Source organism: Gavialis gangeticus, unplaced genomic scaffold (assembly GCF_001723915.1).
Source record: "Gavialis gangeticus isolate Ggan-Ray unplaced genomic scaffold, GavGan_comp1, whole genome shotgun sequence".
NCBI lineage: Eukaryota > Metazoa > Chordata > Crocodylia > Gavialidae > Gavialis > Gavialis gangeticus.
In genome coordinates, this window is record NW_017729012.1 from 9,785,604 (window position 1) to 9,805,810 (window position 20,207).

The following is a 20,207-nucleotide window of genomic DNA, read 5'->3' on the forward strand; positions in this document are numbered from 1 at the left end:
GAAAAAGTTTGGAGACCACTGATCTAAGGGACCGTGAAGAATACTTCCTCATTCGCTGTATTTGCTTTGTGTAGAGCAAATGTTGCTCAGCATCAGACTTTGTTGATAATGCCTGTTAAATAATCTCATGTGAAACCACCCAGTTACTTTACTTTTGGAAAATAGATTTGAATTTTCTGCTTTTAACATGTGCTGCAGTTTTAAAATGCACTTGTTTGAACGCCATATTCTTAATTCATTTTGCCAAAGTAAAATGAAACAATCATTGCTACGTTAATGAGCTGTGCTTCTTTTGAACAGTGATATACCTGTTCTCTGCCAATCCCAGAAGAGACCTTGTAGAGATAAAACTGTTTTTAGGGTTGTTCCTTTAGAGTAGGTGGAAAAACTTGTGGCTGCCATTAAAAATGCCATTTAGCCAAAATACCACTACTTTGAGTAATAGTTGGCATTGGCAACAGCTTATTATGAAGTGTGGGAAAGTTTTTGAGGATGAAGTCTCTGCCAGCAAAATTAAAGATTGCTACTGTGCCAGCAAAGAGATGGGAAGAATATGTTAAAATATATTTGGCTCCTAAACAGCGTATTGTTTAAAATCTGAAAATTAGAATAAATTGGGATATCTACAACTGTTAATAGCCACTGCTCCTTTAATGTCTATTTTGCCACTGGCTTTCTTCAGAGTAGTCAGTGCATTGGTGACAGCCTACACAGTCTATTTAAAATCTTAACGGTATGTATGTCAAGAGACTTACAGGAGGTGCAGGAGTTAAAGGTCGATTTGCCAAATGAAAGGTCATGTGATGTTGCAGACTGGACAATCTACAAAGGACATGAGCAGGACACAGTGGACATATTTTTTAAGAGTTGACACCGTGTTACTTGTCCTCTTTGCATGTCAGATGCAGTTCTCAGTTACAGTAGGTTGCTTCTGACTCATAACTAGGAATTCTTGGGTTTTCATGTCTTTTGCCAAATGAAATGGAGATTCTAAAGTACAGGCAAATATTGATTTTAATTCCTCAGTTTCTAGAACAAATAGATCTTCCCTTCTCTTAAACATTTTTTTTGGTATGAAATCCCACTGATCATAGATATCGTTGCTGGGAACTTGACTAGGAGTAGCCCTTAAATGGTGGACGAGGTTTAGCGAGTGTTTTTCTGTCTAAGGCAATGTTGACTCTTAAAATCAGTCTTACTGGCGGAGTTTGGAAGGGAATATTGTTTTTAACCAAAAATTGGAAGCTTCATTAAAGAAGCTTTCTCATGGCTTTAGTAAAACTAACTGTGTTTGTTTCTAATACAGTTGTGCTTAAGGTTTGAATCTGAAAATCTGGATCGGTTTTTGTAAAGTACAAAGTGGGGGGAAATAAACCCTGGGAAGAGAGAGAGATTCGTTATCCGTTTAATTTGAACTGCCCACACAGGAAAAAATGTATACAGCATGGCAGACATTTTCACTGTGCTTTTGCTGTAGTTATAAATGCTTAAACATAGTTGAAAAATACAAACTTTGTCAGTTGTTCTACAATTAGCTTCACTTATATCCCTTAAATTTGAAATGTATGCCTGAATCTGGAATACCGCAAAAAACGAACGAGGCTAAAATGCTAAGTATGTGGTGGTAGCATTTGAATAGCACTAAGCATCCAGGAGCTGGCTCAGAATTCGGTATGGTTGTGGCTTCACATGCAAAACTGTCTGAACTCTCTTTATCCAAAAATGTTACTTGCAGACCCTTTCTCATGGGTGAGAGAAACCGATTTAGAAGTTACTTTTATTCAAAAAGGCCTATTTTTATTAGCTCTGAAATCTTGACTTTACTGCTGTGACTGAGTGGTATTTTGAATGCAACCCTTTTCTTATGTGGTCTAAAAGTGTTTTTTGTAATAGGAGAAGCTTTTGGACTTTGATAAGAGCGCTGTTGACATTAGAGCAGATGGTCTTGTCACATGGCTACGGTGGACCGGATCTTTTTGCACTAAACATTTTAATCTAGGGTTCTTCTCTTTCTGATGACTTTAAATTTCATAGGAAAATCAGTTGCCTATATGCCTTATGCTGAGGTCAAACGAGCAATAGAGCAGGAAGCACAGGTGCAAAATACAGCAGCAAGGTCAGCATCACCGTACAGGCTATCTCCAAGAGAAGTCAATAAAGCCTCTCCTCAGCCTGATATGAATGCCGCTCGCTATAGTGTCCCACCAGGTAAATACTGTCTGTTTTGTACCGTGGTCATTGGTTGTCTGCCTTCTGAGGCTAGACTTCCATGGCTTACCATAGTAATGAACTGTTCTTTGGAGTCGTCTCTGCAGTGACGAAAGGATGAGCGACTCTGGAAATAGGCATTCTTTGGCATGGTCTCAGCATGAGGAGCTTGTGCCCTTGTGTTTTTTTATTTTGAAATCAGCTGATTTTTCTCTTCTGATGTGTATCTTATTAGCCAGCCATAAAATCTTAAGATCTTGAGTGTGATATGTATCAAGTTTCCAGCACGTAGGGGAAATGAAACTTTCTGTTCCACTTTAAGTTAAACGCTTGCAAAAAATAAATTCATCAGTACCAGGTGAATGAGGGGGAGGGAGAAAAAGCAGAGTAACCTTTTGGAATTGACATCAGTTTCTGGTTAGAACTAATTTATAAGAGGCTCTTGGTATCGCATCAACTCCTGAATTGCATGACTTTAAATTACCACAGTTCCCTCTGGGGCAGACTGTCAAACAGGAGCAGAAGACAACTTCAGGGAAGATTAACTAAAACTCAGATTTGATCAAGTTTTAAAAAATGGCTTTGAAAACCCACCTCGGTCATTTTTTGAAAGTTTGAAATTGAAAACCATTTACAGTGTAGATGTTACCTCTTAATTTCGTACTTTCAGGCCAGGTTTAATTTCCTCAGTGTTTTCTAAACTTTGCATGTGAACGTGCACAAAGAACGGCACAGGAAAAATGTAGCTAAGTTGGTGTCATGTATGACAGAAGTTGTAAACTGCAAAATGAATTGTGCTAGGTATTTCTGTTACTCATGTTCATACAGTGAATAATAGTGCTGTAACGTTTAATACAATGCTTTCTTTAAAAGTCCTCCAGCCTGCTCCTCATCAAGTAATCACAAATATACCAGAAGGGGTCCGGCTCTCAACAACCCGACCTACCAGACCACCACCGCCACTCATTCCATCCTCCAAAACTTCTGTGCCATCAGAAAAGCCATCGTTCATTATGGGAGGTTCAATCTCACAAGTAAGATGACAATATCTGGCAGGGGTTTATGTACACACAAATACATTCTTTTACAGTTTCTTACTAGCTCTTAACTGTGTATATTCAGTGACACGCTTGTACTCTTCCCAGCTGGGCAGCCTACCAAAAGCCCAAGAACTGTAGCTGCCTTTATGGTATAGAGCAAGTTGCAGCCTTTTTTTATCTTTCACAGAGCTACCTAGTTTGTATGAGTTGTGTCTTTGAACAAAAGAGAAGAGAGAAATATATTCTGTATTTTGAAACTCTGTAGGCTGCGTTCAGTTGTTTTTCTGAAGCTTTTAAAGATGGGGGAAACTTTGCAGGTAAAAGCATGAATACACTAATTCACTTTCAGATAAACCAGTGCTAAAATATTTTTAACAGTGAACACAAAGCCAGTACAGAGCTAAGAAGGGGTGACTTCTGTTGTCCATGGAGTGGTGTTAAACACCACTTTTTAGTGCCTGCAGGGCAAGCAGTTGGAAACAAAGCTGCAAGGTATCCAGCCAGTGTCAAATGTTTGCTCCAGTATTAAAACTGAACTGATGATGGTTTCATATTTAGTTATAGCCTAAACAAGATGCTGATACTTTTCACAAGGGAGAACCACAAGAACAGCCTATGACAATGGGAGAATACTTTATAGGTGCTTGCTGGCTGAACTGGTTTTCGTGTTCCTCTTAAATATTTTAATACAAGTAGAAATACTATGTTAGAAGTGTTAGGGGTAGCTAGAGTTCTTGCAGAGGTGATTTAAATTCAGTAGATACATTTTTCTCATCCTTCTATGTAATTATATTTGGAATATATTATCTGTTATTATATTGTATTAGCTGTTTGGAATATGATTATCTATAGTAAGATATAAGTGAACTCTTATGCCCAAACAAAAAATGTACCTCCTGTATGTCGTCTTCTTCTAGGGAACACCTGGCACTTACTTAACATCCCATAGTCAAGCTTCTTATGGTCAAGAACCAGCAAAGCCCTCTGTGGGTTCCATATCTCTTGGACTGCCAAGGCAACAGGAGTCTGCCAAACCTGGTAGGAAGACCAACGGGAGTGTAAACATTGCATATAAAGTTATGATCATTAGTCACTGAAGAATGAATTTGGTCTTTTTTCTAAATAGCTGCCATACCCTATATCAAGCAAGAAGAGTTCTCTCCCAGAGGCCAGAATTCCCAGCCTGAGGGTCTTTTGGTCAGGGCACAGCATGAAGGCGTGGTCAGAGGTAAGGGCTAACTAATACAGGTTGACTGCTTTTGTTTTTTCTTTTTTTGGGGCTGTCAAGGATGAAGTCAAGCAACTTTTATAGTCCTCACTACTCTTAAATGATTCACCAAATATGCATTGTCCTATTCAAAGCAGGGGGTGCCCCATAACCTAATCTGCTTGAGTCAACAAGCAGATATTATTAAATAGTGAATTATCTTGTACAATAAAAGTCTTTGGACCTGATTTATCTGGTATGTTCAGTGAAATATTAGCAATACCGTTGTAAAGTTTACAAGTGAAAACTAAAGGGAAACTGTCAACTTCAAACACAAAAGCTAAGTAAGCTGTATTGCTTATAGCAATACAGTGTCACCATTGTTTCCCTGATTGCTGAGTGTTTTAAAAAAGGAGTAGTGAAAATGGCCCTACCCAGAGTACTGCAAAATGCACAGTGTCACCAAGTATTTCCTTATCTTTCTATTATGTAGAGACTTATAGCAGTAATACCTTAAAATGAATATGTACTCTTTCTCCTCAGAGAGAGCTTTCAATCACTCCAAGCAAGTAGTTAGATTTTTTAACTGTTGACAGGTAGCCTTATTTTGTGGTACTCTTATTTTATTTTGAATCAGGTACCACAACAACCATACAAGAAGGAAGTATAACACGAGGAACTCCAACCAACAAGGTTTCTGTCGAAACTATGCCTTCGCTGCGAGGATCCATTACTCAGGTATACTTTCTTTTACCTTTCCATGTAAATATAGGTACTTTTTAAACATTCTTTTAACATCTTTGCAGGGTTCTTAAATTGAGAATCACAGAATAGCATCTTCTAAAAGTATTTCTACATTGGTGTCCAGTGTTATTTGAAGCTGTAACTTAACAGTTCTGAAATAATAAATAGCAAGCCAAATTGTCCATTTTTTCAAAAATGGCTTAGCAGTGTGCAAAACAAAAACCCCAGGTCACAGAAGAGTGCTGTAATATAGCATACTCCATTTTTGGTTTAACCGTGGCAGTGAATAATACACTGTTCTTCTATAATTCTCTTATACTTGAGATAACAAAAACTCCAACTATACCAGATACAGAAGCTAGACTTGTTGTGTAGTGCTTGTTCCTCGGTGTCTTTATATATGTCAGATTATACTTCATGGATTTGATTACAGGGTACCCCAGCTCTGTCTCAATCTGGCATTGCTGCTGATGCATTACTGAAAGGAACCATCACTCGACTGGCTACCGAAGACAGCAGCCCTGAGAAGTGCCGAGATGAGTCTACAGCCAAAGGCCATGTTATTTATGAAGGCAAGAGTGGGCATATCTTATCCTATGATAGTAAGTACTTGTATATTTGAGTGGTGTAACAAATCCATAGTTAAGATTTGGAGTAGAGTTTCTACCGATAAAGTCCACAAATGAGTCCTGTCTCAGACTGGATAGCTTAAGAACAAGTTGTTTTTCTAGATTTATGTAGTAAATACCATACTAAGTGAAAAGAACCTCTCTACACAGTATTCAGCCTCTGCTGAATGAATATGAAGGATGCAGTGTAAAGTACTTTAAAATGTGGCAATCTTGATTTAAAAGTATGTATTATGATTCCATAAATTAACTTTTTTTCCCGTGGGACCTCTGCTGTATTCATTGCACAGATTGGGCAGTGCTCAGCGAATGAGAGAAGCTGTTCATTTTTCAGCATCTAGTCCTGTATATTTATTTACTGAATGATGTCACTTTAAGAAAACATTGTGTTTGGAAACAAAGATATAATAGGTGTGCCAATATAAGATATTGCCCCTTTATATTTAAAATGAAATTTAAACTAGTTCTAGTCTTAATGGCAATTCTTCTATAGTAACTTAATACTCGATCTTTTTTTAATCAGTTCAATTTGGAAGCAACAGGGAGGACACATTATTGAAGACCTATAGATTGTTATACATTCTGTTTGCCATATCAAAACATTATTTTTGGTTTAAAACATGTATTCAAGTGAGAAAAGCTAAGGAGGATTAAAGAGGTGACAGTGTTGAGATTTGATGTTTAGGTACAAATTGTTAGTCATTTGTGGGTACTTTTTCGTTTCATTGTTCAATGAATTGCTGGCTTTTGTTATGCTTCTGCCTTCCTCAACCATGTTTGTATAATCCAGCAGCTATTAAGAATGTCCGAGAAGGAACAAGGAGTCCACGGACTGCTCATGAAATGGGTTTAAAGCGAAGTTATGATACTATGGAAGGAAATATAAAGCAAGGAATGCCCATGAGGGAGTCTCCAGTCTCTGCACCATTAGAAGGTAAAAACAACTGCCTGAAATCTAGCGCATGCTGTAAACACAAAAGAGGACCTTTTATATTGATGTAAACTACCGACAAAAGAGCTGACTTCTATGACTTCTACTGTAAACTGGGAGATAAAACTGACATAATCCACACAAGAAATCAAATTGCTGTAACTTAACATTAAGTGATGCAGTAAAAGAAGATAGTGGTACTGGTGTAGACATCTTGTTAGTATAGTACTGCTAAGCTAGTATTGGCTGTAAATTTTAGCAGTGGCACTGCTAGTATTACTTTGTATTAGTTAAACAATATGAGACAAAAGACTTGTAAACCTGGCACTTCTTCTATCAGAGTATCACTGTGTTTGGGGGTTTTTTTTGGTTCCTCACAAAATGACTAACTTCCTAAACTGTCACCTGACCAGAGAAATGGGGTTAGAGTTGAACCATAAACTTTGAATTTTTCTAAATGCCTTTTGGGAAGCACCAAGGAAACGTTCCTTTTCCAAACACTAGAGTTGAGTGGCAGAGGTTCCCGTTGCCAGTGACACCAACTCTGTTTCCTCTGTAGTTAACAGTTAAAAGACATTTGGTCCCCTCTTTATCAGATAGGAATGTGCAGGTTAACTGAGTTCACAGGTTGTGTCTTAGAAGGGCCTAACCTTCTGGCATGTTCTGTATGTATTCCTCATTTTTGAGGTATGTTAGGGTTGGGGAAGGCGAGGGGGAAGCCTGGTAGTAAATGCTGGTGTAACCACTACAACCCATTTCTTTCACAGTCTGTCCAGAGTTGTGCCTTTTTGGGTCTTCATGATTTAAGCTGTATTTTTTTCCTTTGGTACATAAGTTCAGTTTCAAATGACCCTACTTTAAAGAGAGAGTGGTGGTGCTGGAATTGTGTTTTAAGATTTCTCTTAAATGTTATCCATCACTGGGGGAGGAGACTGAACTAGACTGCACAGTGGGGCAGTACAGATCATGTAAGTAGCAGTAGAATGTACTTTCTTGTAGTCTTGTATCTTTAATTTTCTAAATCATCCAAATATTTCCTTTCAGGGTTAATATGCCGTGCACTGCCCAGGGGCAGCCCTCATGCTGAACTGAAAGAAAGAACTGTGCTGTCTGGCTCTATAATGCAAGGTAAAGTCTTTAGTAATACAGACGGCCGATGGTAACTCATTGATTCCAGGAGCCTGGATTTCTAACCCTTAAACCAGTTGCCCACAACTGTAATTGTGTTTTAAAGATAAACCTAGTCCAAATGTTTTTCAAGCATCACCTTTTTATCAGCGGGTTTTGCTATTCTGTTCGTAAGGTTCTTGTTCAAGAAATGGGGGATCTGTTTTACCTAAGGAAACTTATAAAAGTACAGCACATGTTTTTAATATGACTTCTTGGCTCTTAAGACCTCGTTAGTATTTATACAGAACTTTATTTAAATCTCCCATAGAAGCATATGAAAAGATATGTTGTTGTCTGCACTTTTGACATTCGAGATAACTTGGTACCCATCCAGTGACTTAAAGGCTTATTTGATCCTGTTTAGTGGTAAAATTAGTTCATTATGTAAAATACATATTTAAGTCCGTGGGCAGTCCATCTGTCTTAGACATCTGTGCTTTATAATAGACTCATTGGTAGTGTCCAGTCAGAATTCCAACTGCAAGGTATGTGTTCAGTTTGCTCAATATTTGTGATTTTTAAGTTAGCAAATTTATCTGTGAGAGCCCCACTGCCTAGCAGCATACTAAAGATTTGGTCAATTGTATTTTCTTTGTGAAAGGCACACCCAGAACGACGGCGGAGAGCTTTGAAGACGGTCTGAAGTATCCCAAGCAGATTAAGAGAGAATCTCCACCCATAAGGACATTTGAAGGAGCCATTACCAAGGGAAAGCCCTATGATGGAGTCACTACCATTAAAGAAATGGGCCGTTCTATCCACGAAATCCCCAGGCAGGACCTACTGAGCCAAGAAAGTCGCAAGACTCCAGAAATAGTGCAGACTGCAAGGCCCATTATAGAAGGCTCCATTTCTCAGGTGACTGGAATCAGTTCATGCTGGGGTAAAAACCTGGGATTGCATATCTGGTTAGCAATGTGTGCTGGGTAATTTGCATGAAGAATAATAAGCAGCTGTATATAAGATTCTGCTGCCTCCTCTCCCACACACGTATATATGTTCATCCAAAAGTTACAAGCACCTGTCTGGGCAGTTGTGATTGGCTGGCAGGGTGACCTTTGCTGATCGTGGATTTTTTTCTCCTTTCTAGGGTACACCTATAAAATATGAAAGTAACTCTGGCCAGTCTGCCATCAAACACAACGTTAAATCTTTAATCACTGGACCAAGTAAACTACCCCGCGGAATGCCTCAGCTGGAAATGATGCCAGAAAACATGAAAGTGGTTGAACGAGGAAAATATGAAGATGTGAAGAATGCGGATGCTGTACGTACCCGCCATACATCAGTGGTCAGTTCTGGTCCCTCTGTTCTCAGGTCAACTCTTCATGAAGCTCCCAAATCACAGCTGAGCCCTGGGATTTATGATGATACCAATGCAAGAAGGACACCTGTGAACTATCAGAGCTCTATGTCCAGGAGTTCCCCAATGATGAACAGAGTTACTGAAGGTATGCTATCTTTTCTCGCCCAGCGTAGAGTTTCCACTTACAATCAGAATGATTTTCAAAACTTACTCATTTGATTTTTTTTTTTTTTTTTAAGAATATTTTTAAAAATAGTTTTTATCAAATCATATTTTAACAGTTCACTTGATTGGGGTTTTTATGCTGCCGTGGTTCTGTTCACTCTGGGCTGCAAGCCACAAAGGAATTTTTAAAACTGAGCTTTTATTTGAACTGAAATGAACTTTTTTTTTGTCTGCACATTGGGCTTTGTAACCTTCACTATAAAGGTCTTGGCCACAGCATCTTTGAAAGTGTCCCCCATTTGCTGCTTTTAATAACGTTAAGTTTACATTCACTGCTTTTTGTGCTTGTATAGTGCTTTTGGTTACCGATGATCTAACCACATTCAGTTACATTTCATTACGTTCTTGTCAAGTAGATGTTGCTGTTTTACAGGCTGCTATAATGAAGCGCATAAAGATACGACTTATCCAGGGTCACAGTGGACTGGTGACTAGGCTGGGATTAAGAGCCTTAGGGCTAAGTGAAATCCTAACTTTACTGAAACCAATAGCAAGAGCAGATCTGCTCATTTTAATGGTCTGGGATTGTGTCCCCAGTCACTTATATCTAACATTGCAATAGAACTGATTTATGCATTTAATTGTATTGGAGAGCGGTGGGAGGAGAGAGGGACAGATCTGTTTGCTTTGGGAGAATCCAGATCTTTCAGTAAAATGATCTGAGTTCATTCAACAAGGTATTTGTTTTTAGAAGCTGAAAATGAGAGAACTGTAAGGTTAGTTACGTCTACCTGTGAAGTGTTGCTGGTAATATGTTTTGAATTATTTCTAAAAAGGAGCTGGATGTCTGAAAGCAAAGAAGGAAAGGCCCTGCCCACAGTTCGTAATGCAGGTTAAGGCATGATATCCAGAAGAAAGAAAATAACATCTTACTTTATAAAGAAGTCAGGCCAGGTTACATAAACAGATTATGTTATAATGTAGGAATGCCATGTACACTGCCTAATGGTCCAGTTTTTTATAATACTCCACATCCTCACTCTCAGCAAACTAGCTTTTGTTGGCAATTCCATGCAAGTTGTAAGGAGCGGTTTGAAGGAGAGGGGGTGTCTGGAGAACAAGTACCAAAGGTGGGTTAAAAAAGAAATAGCGAAATAGTGTGAAAGGTTGTGAATAGCATTTTACTGTGTGTAGAAGCTGTGTCTTGGTTTGTGCCAACCTCAAAAACCACTTTCATCTCGCTCTATTAAGTTGTGCTTAAATGGATTTGTTTAGAAAGTTACACAAGTGCATGTGCCGGCCATTGTCGTCGCTGTCGTAGGGGATTCTGTTTAGAGCACCCTGCCATTTGGTCGTAGCCTACTAATGCTGCCAGGTAATACCTAGAAAGTCAAGTCTGCAAGATAAACTTAATTACACACACATGATTTTTAGCTCTTGTGCTTGAAAAATAAAACAAGGAACATGTGATGGACCTGAAAGTAGCTTTAAGCTAGAATTGTTTTTGTTGGCTGAAGTTGGTTTAATTCAGTTGAACCTGTTTGCTTCAGGGGGTAATTACGGCCTTTGCCATAATCTGGCATAATCTCCCACTAAAAAAGCCATCTCTCTTTTTGACCTCAGCCTCTTTATTAGTTTAAATTGTCAGGAACTGGACTGAAAGGAGTTTTGTAAAGAGAGCATAAAACAAAGTAATATTTCTCCCAGCAAGGAGGGCTGAGCTAGCCATCTATTATTTCTTTCTTCCAGAGCTGCCTTGTACCCTGTATTCTGTATGCTCTAACTTAGAAACACCTTGCTGAGCTGCATTCCCAGAACACTGCTGTTCCAGCCATAGTGGTCCTCGTGACTTAGCTCTGCCCACGTATGTACAAGAAATTAGGCAGATGGCTTGAGAGAGTTAGGTAGGGGAGGAGCTGTTGGGACATTTTGGGTACCATTATCAGTGCCCACATTACTAGTGGTTCCTCTGCTTTTGCCCTCCTACTGTAAACACTGGGACATAACTGGCATCCTTTGAGGCTGTGTAGCACCCAGCAGGTTTTGAGTTGAATACCACTGGATGCCCTGTCCCCTTTTAAGGCATTTAACTGCACAAATGTTTTGCTTCAAGCCTGTTTCTCAGAAAGGAAAAGCACCTTTATAAATACGCAACTCATGCTAATCTTTGTGAGCCCCACCCTGTACGTAATACAGACACTGTAGCTAAAATAGGTGTTTGTTTTAAAATATCTAGAATTTTAATTGGATGTATTTTTGCTTACTTATATGCATAGCCAGAGTGAAATGTTTGGAGATACTGTCTAGTAGTCATCCCCCAAACCTGACATCATTTTACTACAATTTGATACAAATGTCCTTTGGATCACTTACTTTAATCTCTCTCAAATCAGTAAGATTAAAAAAAATCAAAGGCCACTGTTGTGTAGAGATAAAAGCACAAGTTGAACATTGCCGTGAAAGGTTTCATAGTTTCTAGGGTCGGAAGGGACCTGAGCAGATCATCTAGTCCGACCCCCTGCCGTGGCAGGAAAGAGTACTGGGGTCAAACGACCCCAGCAAGGTGGTCATCCAACCTCCTCTTAAAAACCCCCAGGGTGGGAGCCTGCACCACCTCACTTGGAAGCTGGTTCCAGACCCTAGCCGCCCTGACCGTGCAGTAGCGCCTCCTGATGTCCAACTTAAACCTTCCCTCCGCCAGCTTGTGACCGTTGTTCCTGGTCACTCCTTGCGGCGCTCGGGGGAACAGGGACTCCCCCAGCGCCTGCTGATCCCCCCTAACCAGTTTATAACAGGCCACAAGATCCCCCCTCAGCCTTCTCTTTTGAAGGCTGAACAGGTTCAGGTCCCGCAACCTTTCCTCATAGGACCTACCCTGCTGTCCCTTGATCATATGAGTGGCCCTCCTCTGGACCCTCTCGATGCTGTCCACATCCCTCTTAAAGTGCGGCGCCCAGAACTGGATGCAGTACTCCAGCTGCGGCCTGACCAGTGCCGCATAGAGGGGGAGGATCACCTCCTTGGACCTGCTCGAGATGCATCTGTGGATGCACGACAAGGTGCAGTTGGCCTTCCTAGGTGTGGTGATGCTTCCAGTGATGGGTACTGTGCGGGTCTATACAGCCATTTGAGTTCCATTGCTGGGATTTGAAATTGCAAAGGAAAAGGGCCGGGGGCGGGGGGGAAATATCCATGTTTTGCCATGTAGAAAAGGGTTTTAACCCCCCCCCCCCCCCACACACACACACACACTTCAAATAGGTAAGAGAAAGTTTCAATAATGGGACATTTTAAATAAAAATGTAATTTCCTTAAAGATGCAGCTACAATGGTACTGGTTCCTATACTGGCGTTTGCTTGAGGCTTTGTACATTCATTACAGCCTTGTATCAGCCTGTCCTCTCTGAATGTCCAAACTTTTGGGTGTTAGTTTTGCTTTCTGCTTGTTTTATCCTGGATAAATCTGCTTACTGTTCCAGGTAAGTTACTTCCATCCTGCTTCTTTCAGAAACAGCCGTTCCTTATTGATGCAATTCCCATTATAAACTCATGGCTGTTTCTCAGTGAAGAGGCAAATTCGCTGCTCAAGAGCAAGTGTCACATTATTATGTTCTGAGCTCTGCCACCTTGTGGATGGAGAAGCTGAGATTTATGTCCACTGACCCTTTCTAAGCACTCAGTTTATCTAATCAAATGCACATTGTACACGTGTTTATACTGTGTATCGGACGTTGGACAAAATAGCATTGTCCATGTGAGTGGACTCATAACTGATTTGCCTTAAGAGAATAAAGTCACGGCAAATAAATTTATATTTTGGATATAATTTAAGCAGCATGTTCACTGCCCTTGTAGAAATCGACTATGTAGGAACTCAGAGGTTTCACTGGCTTACTGGAAATGTAATTTGGGGGTTCTTTGTCAGGCACACCAGCCCTAAGGGCGTACAGAAAAAAAAAAGTAAAAGACCAACAGCATGAAGTCACCGAACTTGTTTGTCAAAACATTTCATTCATTTTCCTTGTGGATGTAAGAAGAGATTGTTAGATGAGCCTGAAACTTTTGCTTGTATATTGACCTCAGGCAGCGGGGTTGTGATGGATGCAGTATTCATAATTGTGCTACTAAACTTCTGCTCGAGGCAAACGTACACTTACAAGGGTGAGGGAGGAGATTCTCTCTCCGTGTGCACTTTAAAGCTTTAAAGATGTGGCTTCAGGTTTCTAAAATAGAGACTGTTACTTATGAGTGGGCATCATCTGTGTGAAGGAGCTGGCATGTTAAGCTGAAAGGCCACTTAGCAATGTCCTGCCTTCAGTTGCAACTGTACATCTCATCTAAATGTGTTGGGTGTTGTTGGTATCCAGGTCATAGCCATACAAGTTCTGATTCCTTGGGTGTTGTTGAGCACAGGTGACATTGCAGGGCTCCAGGTGTGCATAAGCCACTTCCCTTTGGAGCTCAATTCTATTTACAACCTCCTGTATCAAGATTGTGTTGCTAAAAAAAGTTGTTTTTTCATTCTCCCTCTCCCCTCCCTTCAGCTGGAATGTCTTCTGGGAAGTCTACAAATCATGAAAGGAAAACACCGCTCACTCCAACTCAGAGAGAGAGTGTACCAGCAAAATCACCAGTCCCAGGGGTCGACCCAGTAGTAGCTCACAGTCCCTTTGACCCCCATCATAGAGGAGCTACTACAGAAGGCTACAGAAGCCATCTTCCCCCTCATTTGGATCCAGCCATGCCATTTCACAGGGCTCTGGATCCTGGTAAGTGGTGTGGTCAGTACTGTCATGATCTTCAGTAATGCACAGAAAAGCCTGTGTTTTGGAGTGAAGCTGTAATTTGGACATTCAGATTATAATATATGTTACATATTATGTTTGGTTTTGAACATTAACGTTTACCTCCATTAATTTGGACAGTATGGATCGCAGGAGTTCAATCACATTTCCATTTATAGTACACCCCTGCCCATTCTTATGACTACTTCTGATTAGTTCAGCCATTTACTTCTGCAGTACTTAGGGATTTATATTGTTTCCTCGCATGGCTTTTTCCATAAAACAACATATTTTCCATTAGTCTATGAATTCATTCTCATTGGAATATCACTATTGGCAATGCTGGCTTTGGCCTTGTCAGAGCTGGCCTGGGAGGTTTGGCAACACTTCTCATTTAAGCGTAAGAAATATCTTCATTACAAATGTCAAGCCACTCTTGCTGCACACTAAATCTTGCTTCTCCTCATTCTCAGCTGCAGCTGCATACCTGTTTCAGAGGCAGCTTTCACCCACCCCAGGTTACCCAAGTCAGTACCAGCTTTATGCGATGGAGAACACACGGCAGACAATCCTAAATGACTATATTACCTCACAGCAGATGCAGGTTAACTTACGCCCTGATGTAACCCGAGGATTATCTCCTAGAGAGCAAACGTTAGCTCTCCCATATGCAGGAGCCAGAGGTATGTCTGCTGCCTTCAGATACTCTTAAAACACGCTTCTGAGGAAGGGGATTGATTTATATGAAACGTGTGGACCAAAAACTGTGACTGGTCTCTACAGACATAAAAGCAAAACTATACAAAGGGTATTGTAGAAGTAGCAGAATCTTGATGCATATTTACTTTTTAGTAACTGTTTTGGATGCTAATAAGTATATTCTCATTCCGTTGTTTTCTAACAGGAATTATTGACCTGAATAATATGGCTCCCACTATCTTAGTGCCACACCCAGGAGGAACAAGCACCCCTCCTATGGAGAGGATCACTTATATCCCTGGCACCCAGCTTACGTTCCCTCCCAGGCCTTACAATCCTGCCTCTCTGTCACCAGGTAAGCACTCGGGTCATTATGCATCATTTTGAATCCTCCTATATATGGAGAGAGTTGACCCTCCTTGACAGGCAGCAAGTGAGCGTGATGCTCTTGTTGCTTTTGCCAGTTCACTTTGGATGATGGGAGATGCTGTTTCCAGTGTATTGTATTGTTGTAGTAGGAGCCAAAGATCCCCAGTCAGGTCCCTAATGCTTTGCACGTACCTTTTGAAGGCCCTGAAGAGCAAACCAAGGGATAAACAAAGCAAAATGGTCAATACTGTGTTGGTAACTCAGTGCCTCTCAGGCACCAGAGGCCAGGTTCTACCATCTGACATGTGGGCACAGTAACTTCAGGTATGTGTATTCAAGACGGAATTTAGCTCCAGCTTTCTGCCAGCTGGCAAGCTTCTGACACTGAAGCCATGTAGTAAGTTGAGAAGGTTATTGACTGATTCCTTCCCTGACAGTGCACATTAAGGTCAGCTTGCTTAGGCAAGTGCGTGGCGTAGAGTGGCATGACAATGAGCTTGAAAATCCATATATGTTTCTGTTGCCCACTTAAAACAAGCACATCTCACATTTTGCTGTGCTTCAAGTGTTTTGTGCTCTTTACTGCTGTTAAAGACATTTCACCTCATGTATTTTTCCAGGACACCCTACACATCTGGCCGCTTCAGCTGCAGCAAATGCTGAAAGGGAACGGGAGAGAGAGAGGGAGAAGGAACGAGAGAGGGAGAGAGAACGTGAACGAGAGCAGGAAAGGCAGCGAGAGCGAGAAAGGGAGAGAATAGCTGCTGTTCCCAGTGAACTCTACCTTCGGCCTGGTGAGTGCTTATTGCCATGCTTGGATCAGTCTTCTTAAAGTGCAGCTAAATGGCTTACTCGCTGTTTGCTGTTTTCAGCTCTAAAATGGTACCATGTAGCCTACTGTTAGCATGATCTCAAGGATAGTTCCCAAGATGTGGAGATTTTCCTTGCAGTTGTAGCTTCCACAGTTGCGTGCTCTTGGCTCTGTTCTGTTTTGGATGGTGTAGGATGGAATCAACCCTGCAGATACTGTCAGCAATACAGTGACATTTATTACAATGCCAGCTGGAGAATTCCAGTCCTTAGAACATCTAAAAACTGGCATGTATTTGGAAAAACTCTGACAAAAAAGGATGGAGGGAAGGAGTAGCTGTATGATTAGTGGTGCATTATTATCTCCACAGTTGCAACGTGGTTATCTCCACAGTTACACTACATGTTATGAATATATTTTTTTTCTCTGCACACTGAAGGTACAGAGCAGCCTGGTAGACCTGGCAGTCATGGGTACGTTCGCTCACCTTCTCCTTCAGTGAGAACGCAAGAGAACATACTGCAGCAAAGGCCCAGTATTTTCCAAGGAACCAACGGGACAAGTGTGATCACACCTCTGGACCCTGCTGCCCAGCTACGTATCATGTATGTTTCTTAAACTACTGTTGCAAAGAAGCCTCTTTGGGGTGAGCTCGTTAGTTAAAAAAAAAAAAAAAAAATTAAATTAGCATGAAAAATTGTAGGGATGAAAGGGCTCTTTGACATCTGGGAAATGAACTTGTATTTTCAACCAGTCCTACTGGAAATGTTAGCTTTGTCTTTGGGAGGCCAGGAGAGGTGTGTTCTGTTCCTATTCTGTGCTCTAATGCAGATATTTGCTTGCAAACAGGCAGCTCACCCCTGGAGCCCCCACCATCACTCCAGGCTTGCCTGCTTCCCGGTACAACACGGCAGCTGATGCCCTGGCTGCACTTGTAGATGCTGCAGCCTCTGCTCCTCAGATGGAAGTTGCCAAAGCAAAAGAGAACAAGCATGAAGGAGGCAGAATAGAAGAGAACATGGGGCGCAGGTCAGCCGTGGTTACTGAGCAGCAGCCACAGGTGGAGCAGGAAGTGCTGGACATGGAAAAGAGACCTGTTCAGTGTCCCTATACATCAGCAGCCTTTTCCAGTGGCAAGTCCCAGGGTCAGTCTTCGTCCTCAGTAGTGTATTCAGAGGCTGGTAAAGAGAAGGGGCATTCTAAATCCAGGTACGAGGAGGAGTTACGAACCCGAGGGAAGACCACCATTACTGCTGCGAACTTCATCGATGTGATCATCACTCGGCAGATTGCTTCAGACAAGGATGCACGGGATCGGGGCTCGCAGAGTTCAGATTCTTCTAGCAGTTGTGAGTATCTTTGCCTTTAATTGTGTGTGCTGTCTTATGTCACTTGCTGCATTGTTCTGTAAGAGGTCTGGTTTTGGTTCTTGAAAACTCTTGAATGCTGTGATACTTAAGCAAAGGTGGGTGCTATACTTCCTTTCCTTCACAGAATTCAATACTGGATGTGAAGTGACAAAACAGTATTCTCTTCTTGAGAAATGGGCAGCTCTTCATAGAGAAATCCAGGTTTTGTGAGAGTCTTGGTGCTTGGAAAAAACTCTTGACATCCAACCAAGTCCAAATTTGCTGCAAATGCCTGGGGAAATCTTAGCCATTCTCTTCTTTGTCTTAAGTCATAGGAAAACAAAACTTAAACCGGCTAGCAATAACAGTGTGCTTCCTAAAAATAATAGCTTTACATATGCAGCAGAAAATTCTCTGTGGAAATGAGGAGAAAAGAGCTTATTTAAATGCTACGGTCATAAAAATAAAATGACTTCTTTATGCAGCTGCACTTCTTGGAACATATGAATGGGGCTTGGTGTTAACAGCCAGTGAAGGGGTTTCAGACGTGTGCTGATTTTGTATTTTATTTAAAAACTTCTCCATTGCTTGAACTTCAGTATCCTCCCACCGGTATGAGCCACCTGGAGATGCCATTGAGGTGATCACTCCTGCAAGTTCGCCAGCGCCTGCACAAGAAAAACTGCAGCCCTATCAACAAGAGGTGCCCAAACCAAACCAGGCAGAGAGTGAGTTGCTTTGTAGCTGTAAAAAAGCTTGTCATGTGCCTAGGGTAGACATTTCCTTTTTATCACTTGCCAGGAAAGCAAATGCATTTAAAGTACATGAGCAGCCTTTTAAGCTATGGCTTAAGGCACACTTCAGTCTTCAGAAGTTCTCTCTAAAGTACATGTTGTGAACTGCAGAGAGTGAGAACATCGGCTCAATGCATCAAAAGTATAATGATATTTAGTATTCCCTAATTATGCACTGATACTCCTATGAGAGAGATTGGGTGTATTATTCCCATTTTGTTTATGGGGAAAATGCAGTAAATAGAATGATTTGACATCCAATGGACAGTTTGAGATGGTTAGGGTGAAAACTCAGAATTCCTGATTTTTAGTCCCGGCCTAAGCTCACTTAACTGTACTGCTTCTCAGTGGAGTATTTTCTGATTAAACACTGTTAAGAAAATGCTTTTATTCAGTTGAAAAATATGCTTTTTAAACTCCCAGTATATTGGCTGTCTAGGAAAACATTTTAAATCTGGCAGACTGTGGGGCAAGGCTGTAACACGTTAAGGTTTAAAATCTTGGTGAAAGATGCTAGTGATAGCTTACTGAGAGGTCTAAGCCAATGCGGTGAAATCTAGCTAAACACTAGAACTCAACTTTCTGTTGCTCCCTTGCTTCAGAGGATCCGATACACGAGCAGCGAGGGAGGAAATGTAAAAAAGCTCTGTTAATTATTCTGGTTACATGAAATCTCATGTGGGGAATGTTTCAAATACTCCTTTCTATAAGTACTTGAAGTACTGTATTTTCTTACATACAACATTCTCAAAATATAATACACACCATGTGTTTTGGAAGGCAGAATGAAGAAGGAGAAAATCTCTCCCCATAGTAAGTAACTGAATACCAGCAGCTAGGGAACCAATTTCCAGCACCTGTTTTTGGAAAAAGGTGAATGTTGTATTCAAGAAAATACAGGTTTTTTAAATCTTAAGCTTCAGTAACAAGCCCTATATAACATTAGTGTCTCATTAGATTGGTCTGCTTCTTTTATTTGAAAACTAGATGATCCCAACAGACAGTATGAGGGGTCGATTCATCGGTACAGGGCACAACAAGAATCTCCATCTCCCCAGCAGCCTCCACCACCTTCCTCACAGGCAGAAGGGATGGCACATGTGCCCAAGACCCATCGTCTGATCACCCTTAATGACCATATCTGTGTAAGTTATTTTGCGTGGGCCTTTTCTGAAATTGGTTAGTGTTTCTGGAACTTGGAAACTTTACATGTTCTGTTACAATAGCAAGTTACGGTGGACGGGGGTGGAGGAGTGGCGCTGGGATCTTGACATGTTCTGCAAGCACGTTATGGGCGTTACAGCTGTGTTTGCATATAGCACCAATTTCAGTTCTTTTAAATGTCCTCAGGGTTGCCAAACCACTGACTGACCTTTTTCTCCACCCTCAATTAGCAAATCATTACACAAAATTTTGCTCGAAACCAGTCGGCCTCCCAGACCTCCCTGCAGCCTCCCACAAGTACATTCCAGAACTCAGCTCCTGTTGCAAGTCCCACGCCCCTTCGGGCCAAGGCACCCAACCGCTACAGTCCCGAGTTGCAGTCACAGTCTGTCCACTACCAACGGTCTGCTGCTAGGGTATCTCCTGAGAATCTCTCCGACAAAGGCAGGGGAAGGTAAAATGACTTTCTTTTTCCAGTTTGACTGTAAATCCGTCTATTGCATGGATAAGTAGTCAACCAAAGCTAACTCTGACTTAGGCTCCAGTTATTTGAAGTCAGTATATCCCTTAACCTTTCTTAGCTGTTTTGAGACAACTTGCATTTTACATGATCTTCAACAAATTGGAGGCATGCGCAGTACACGTCTTATCTTCTTCCTTTCTACACAGTTAAGTGCGGTCTAGCTATTCCGCATAGTTTACAGCCTTTTCCCCATTGTGCTAGATTCCCTGCACGTCATCTCCAGTCTTTGGAAAGAAGGAAGGCATTTAAGCACTTGAAGGTCAGCATAGAAATAAATATGTGGATTGTTTTTGAAAGATCCTGAAATATCCCAA

General features: G+C 41.1%; 1 protein-coding gene and 1 long non-coding RNA gene across 6 annotated transcripts in view; both read left to right on the forward strand.

Annotated features, from left to right (window-relative positions):
- Window positions 1-20,207, forward strand: part of NCOR1 (nuclear receptor corepressor 1) — a 104,681-nt gene that overhangs the window by 77,883 nt on the left and 6,591 nt on the right. For 2 of the 5 annotated variants that reach the window (XM_019511208.1, XM_019511212.1), the window contains 19 exons: window positions 2,035-2,208; window positions 3,082-3,242; window positions 4,166-4,286; window positions 4,375-4,476; window positions 5,093-5,193; window positions 5,633-5,801; window positions 6,619-6,762; window positions 7,804-7,887; window positions 8,531-8,787; window positions 9,020-9,380; window positions 13,945-14,169; window positions 14,658-14,867; window positions 15,089-15,238; window positions 15,873-16,046; window positions 16,503-16,668; window positions 16,913-17,412; window positions 18,012-18,140; window positions 19,194-19,351; window positions 19,601-19,824. In XM_019511208.1, coding sequence (XP_019366753.1) covers window positions 2,035-2,208; window positions 3,082-3,242; window positions 4,166-4,286; window positions 4,375-4,476; window positions 5,093-5,193; window positions 5,633-5,801; window positions 6,619-6,762; window positions 7,804-7,887; window positions 8,531-8,787; window positions 9,020-9,380; window positions 13,945-14,169; window positions 14,658-14,867; window positions 15,089-15,238; window positions 15,873-16,046; window positions 16,503-16,668; window positions 16,913-17,412; window positions 18,012-18,140; window positions 19,194-19,351; window positions 19,601-19,824 — 3,610 coding nt within the window. The remainder of the gene's footprint in view (window positions 1-2,034; window positions 2,209-3,081; window positions 3,243-4,165; window positions 4,287-4,374; window positions 4,477-5,092; window positions 5,194-5,632; window positions 5,802-6,618; window positions 6,763-7,803; window positions 7,888-8,530; window positions 8,788-9,019; window positions 9,381-13,944; window positions 14,170-14,657; window positions 14,868-15,088; window positions 15,239-15,872; window positions 16,047-16,502; window positions 16,669-16,912; window positions 17,413-18,011; window positions 18,141-19,193; window positions 19,352-19,600; window positions 19,825-20,207) is intronic. The other 3 variants (XM_019511209.1, XM_019511210.1, XM_019511211.1) reach the window with 3 other exon arrangements.
- LOC109293347 lies at window positions 10,692-12,651 on the forward strand. Its single transcript, XR_002096303.1, has 2 exons — window positions 10,692-11,863; window positions 12,479-12,651. It is a non-coding gene; the product is annotated as an uncharacterized LOC109293347 (long non-coding RNA).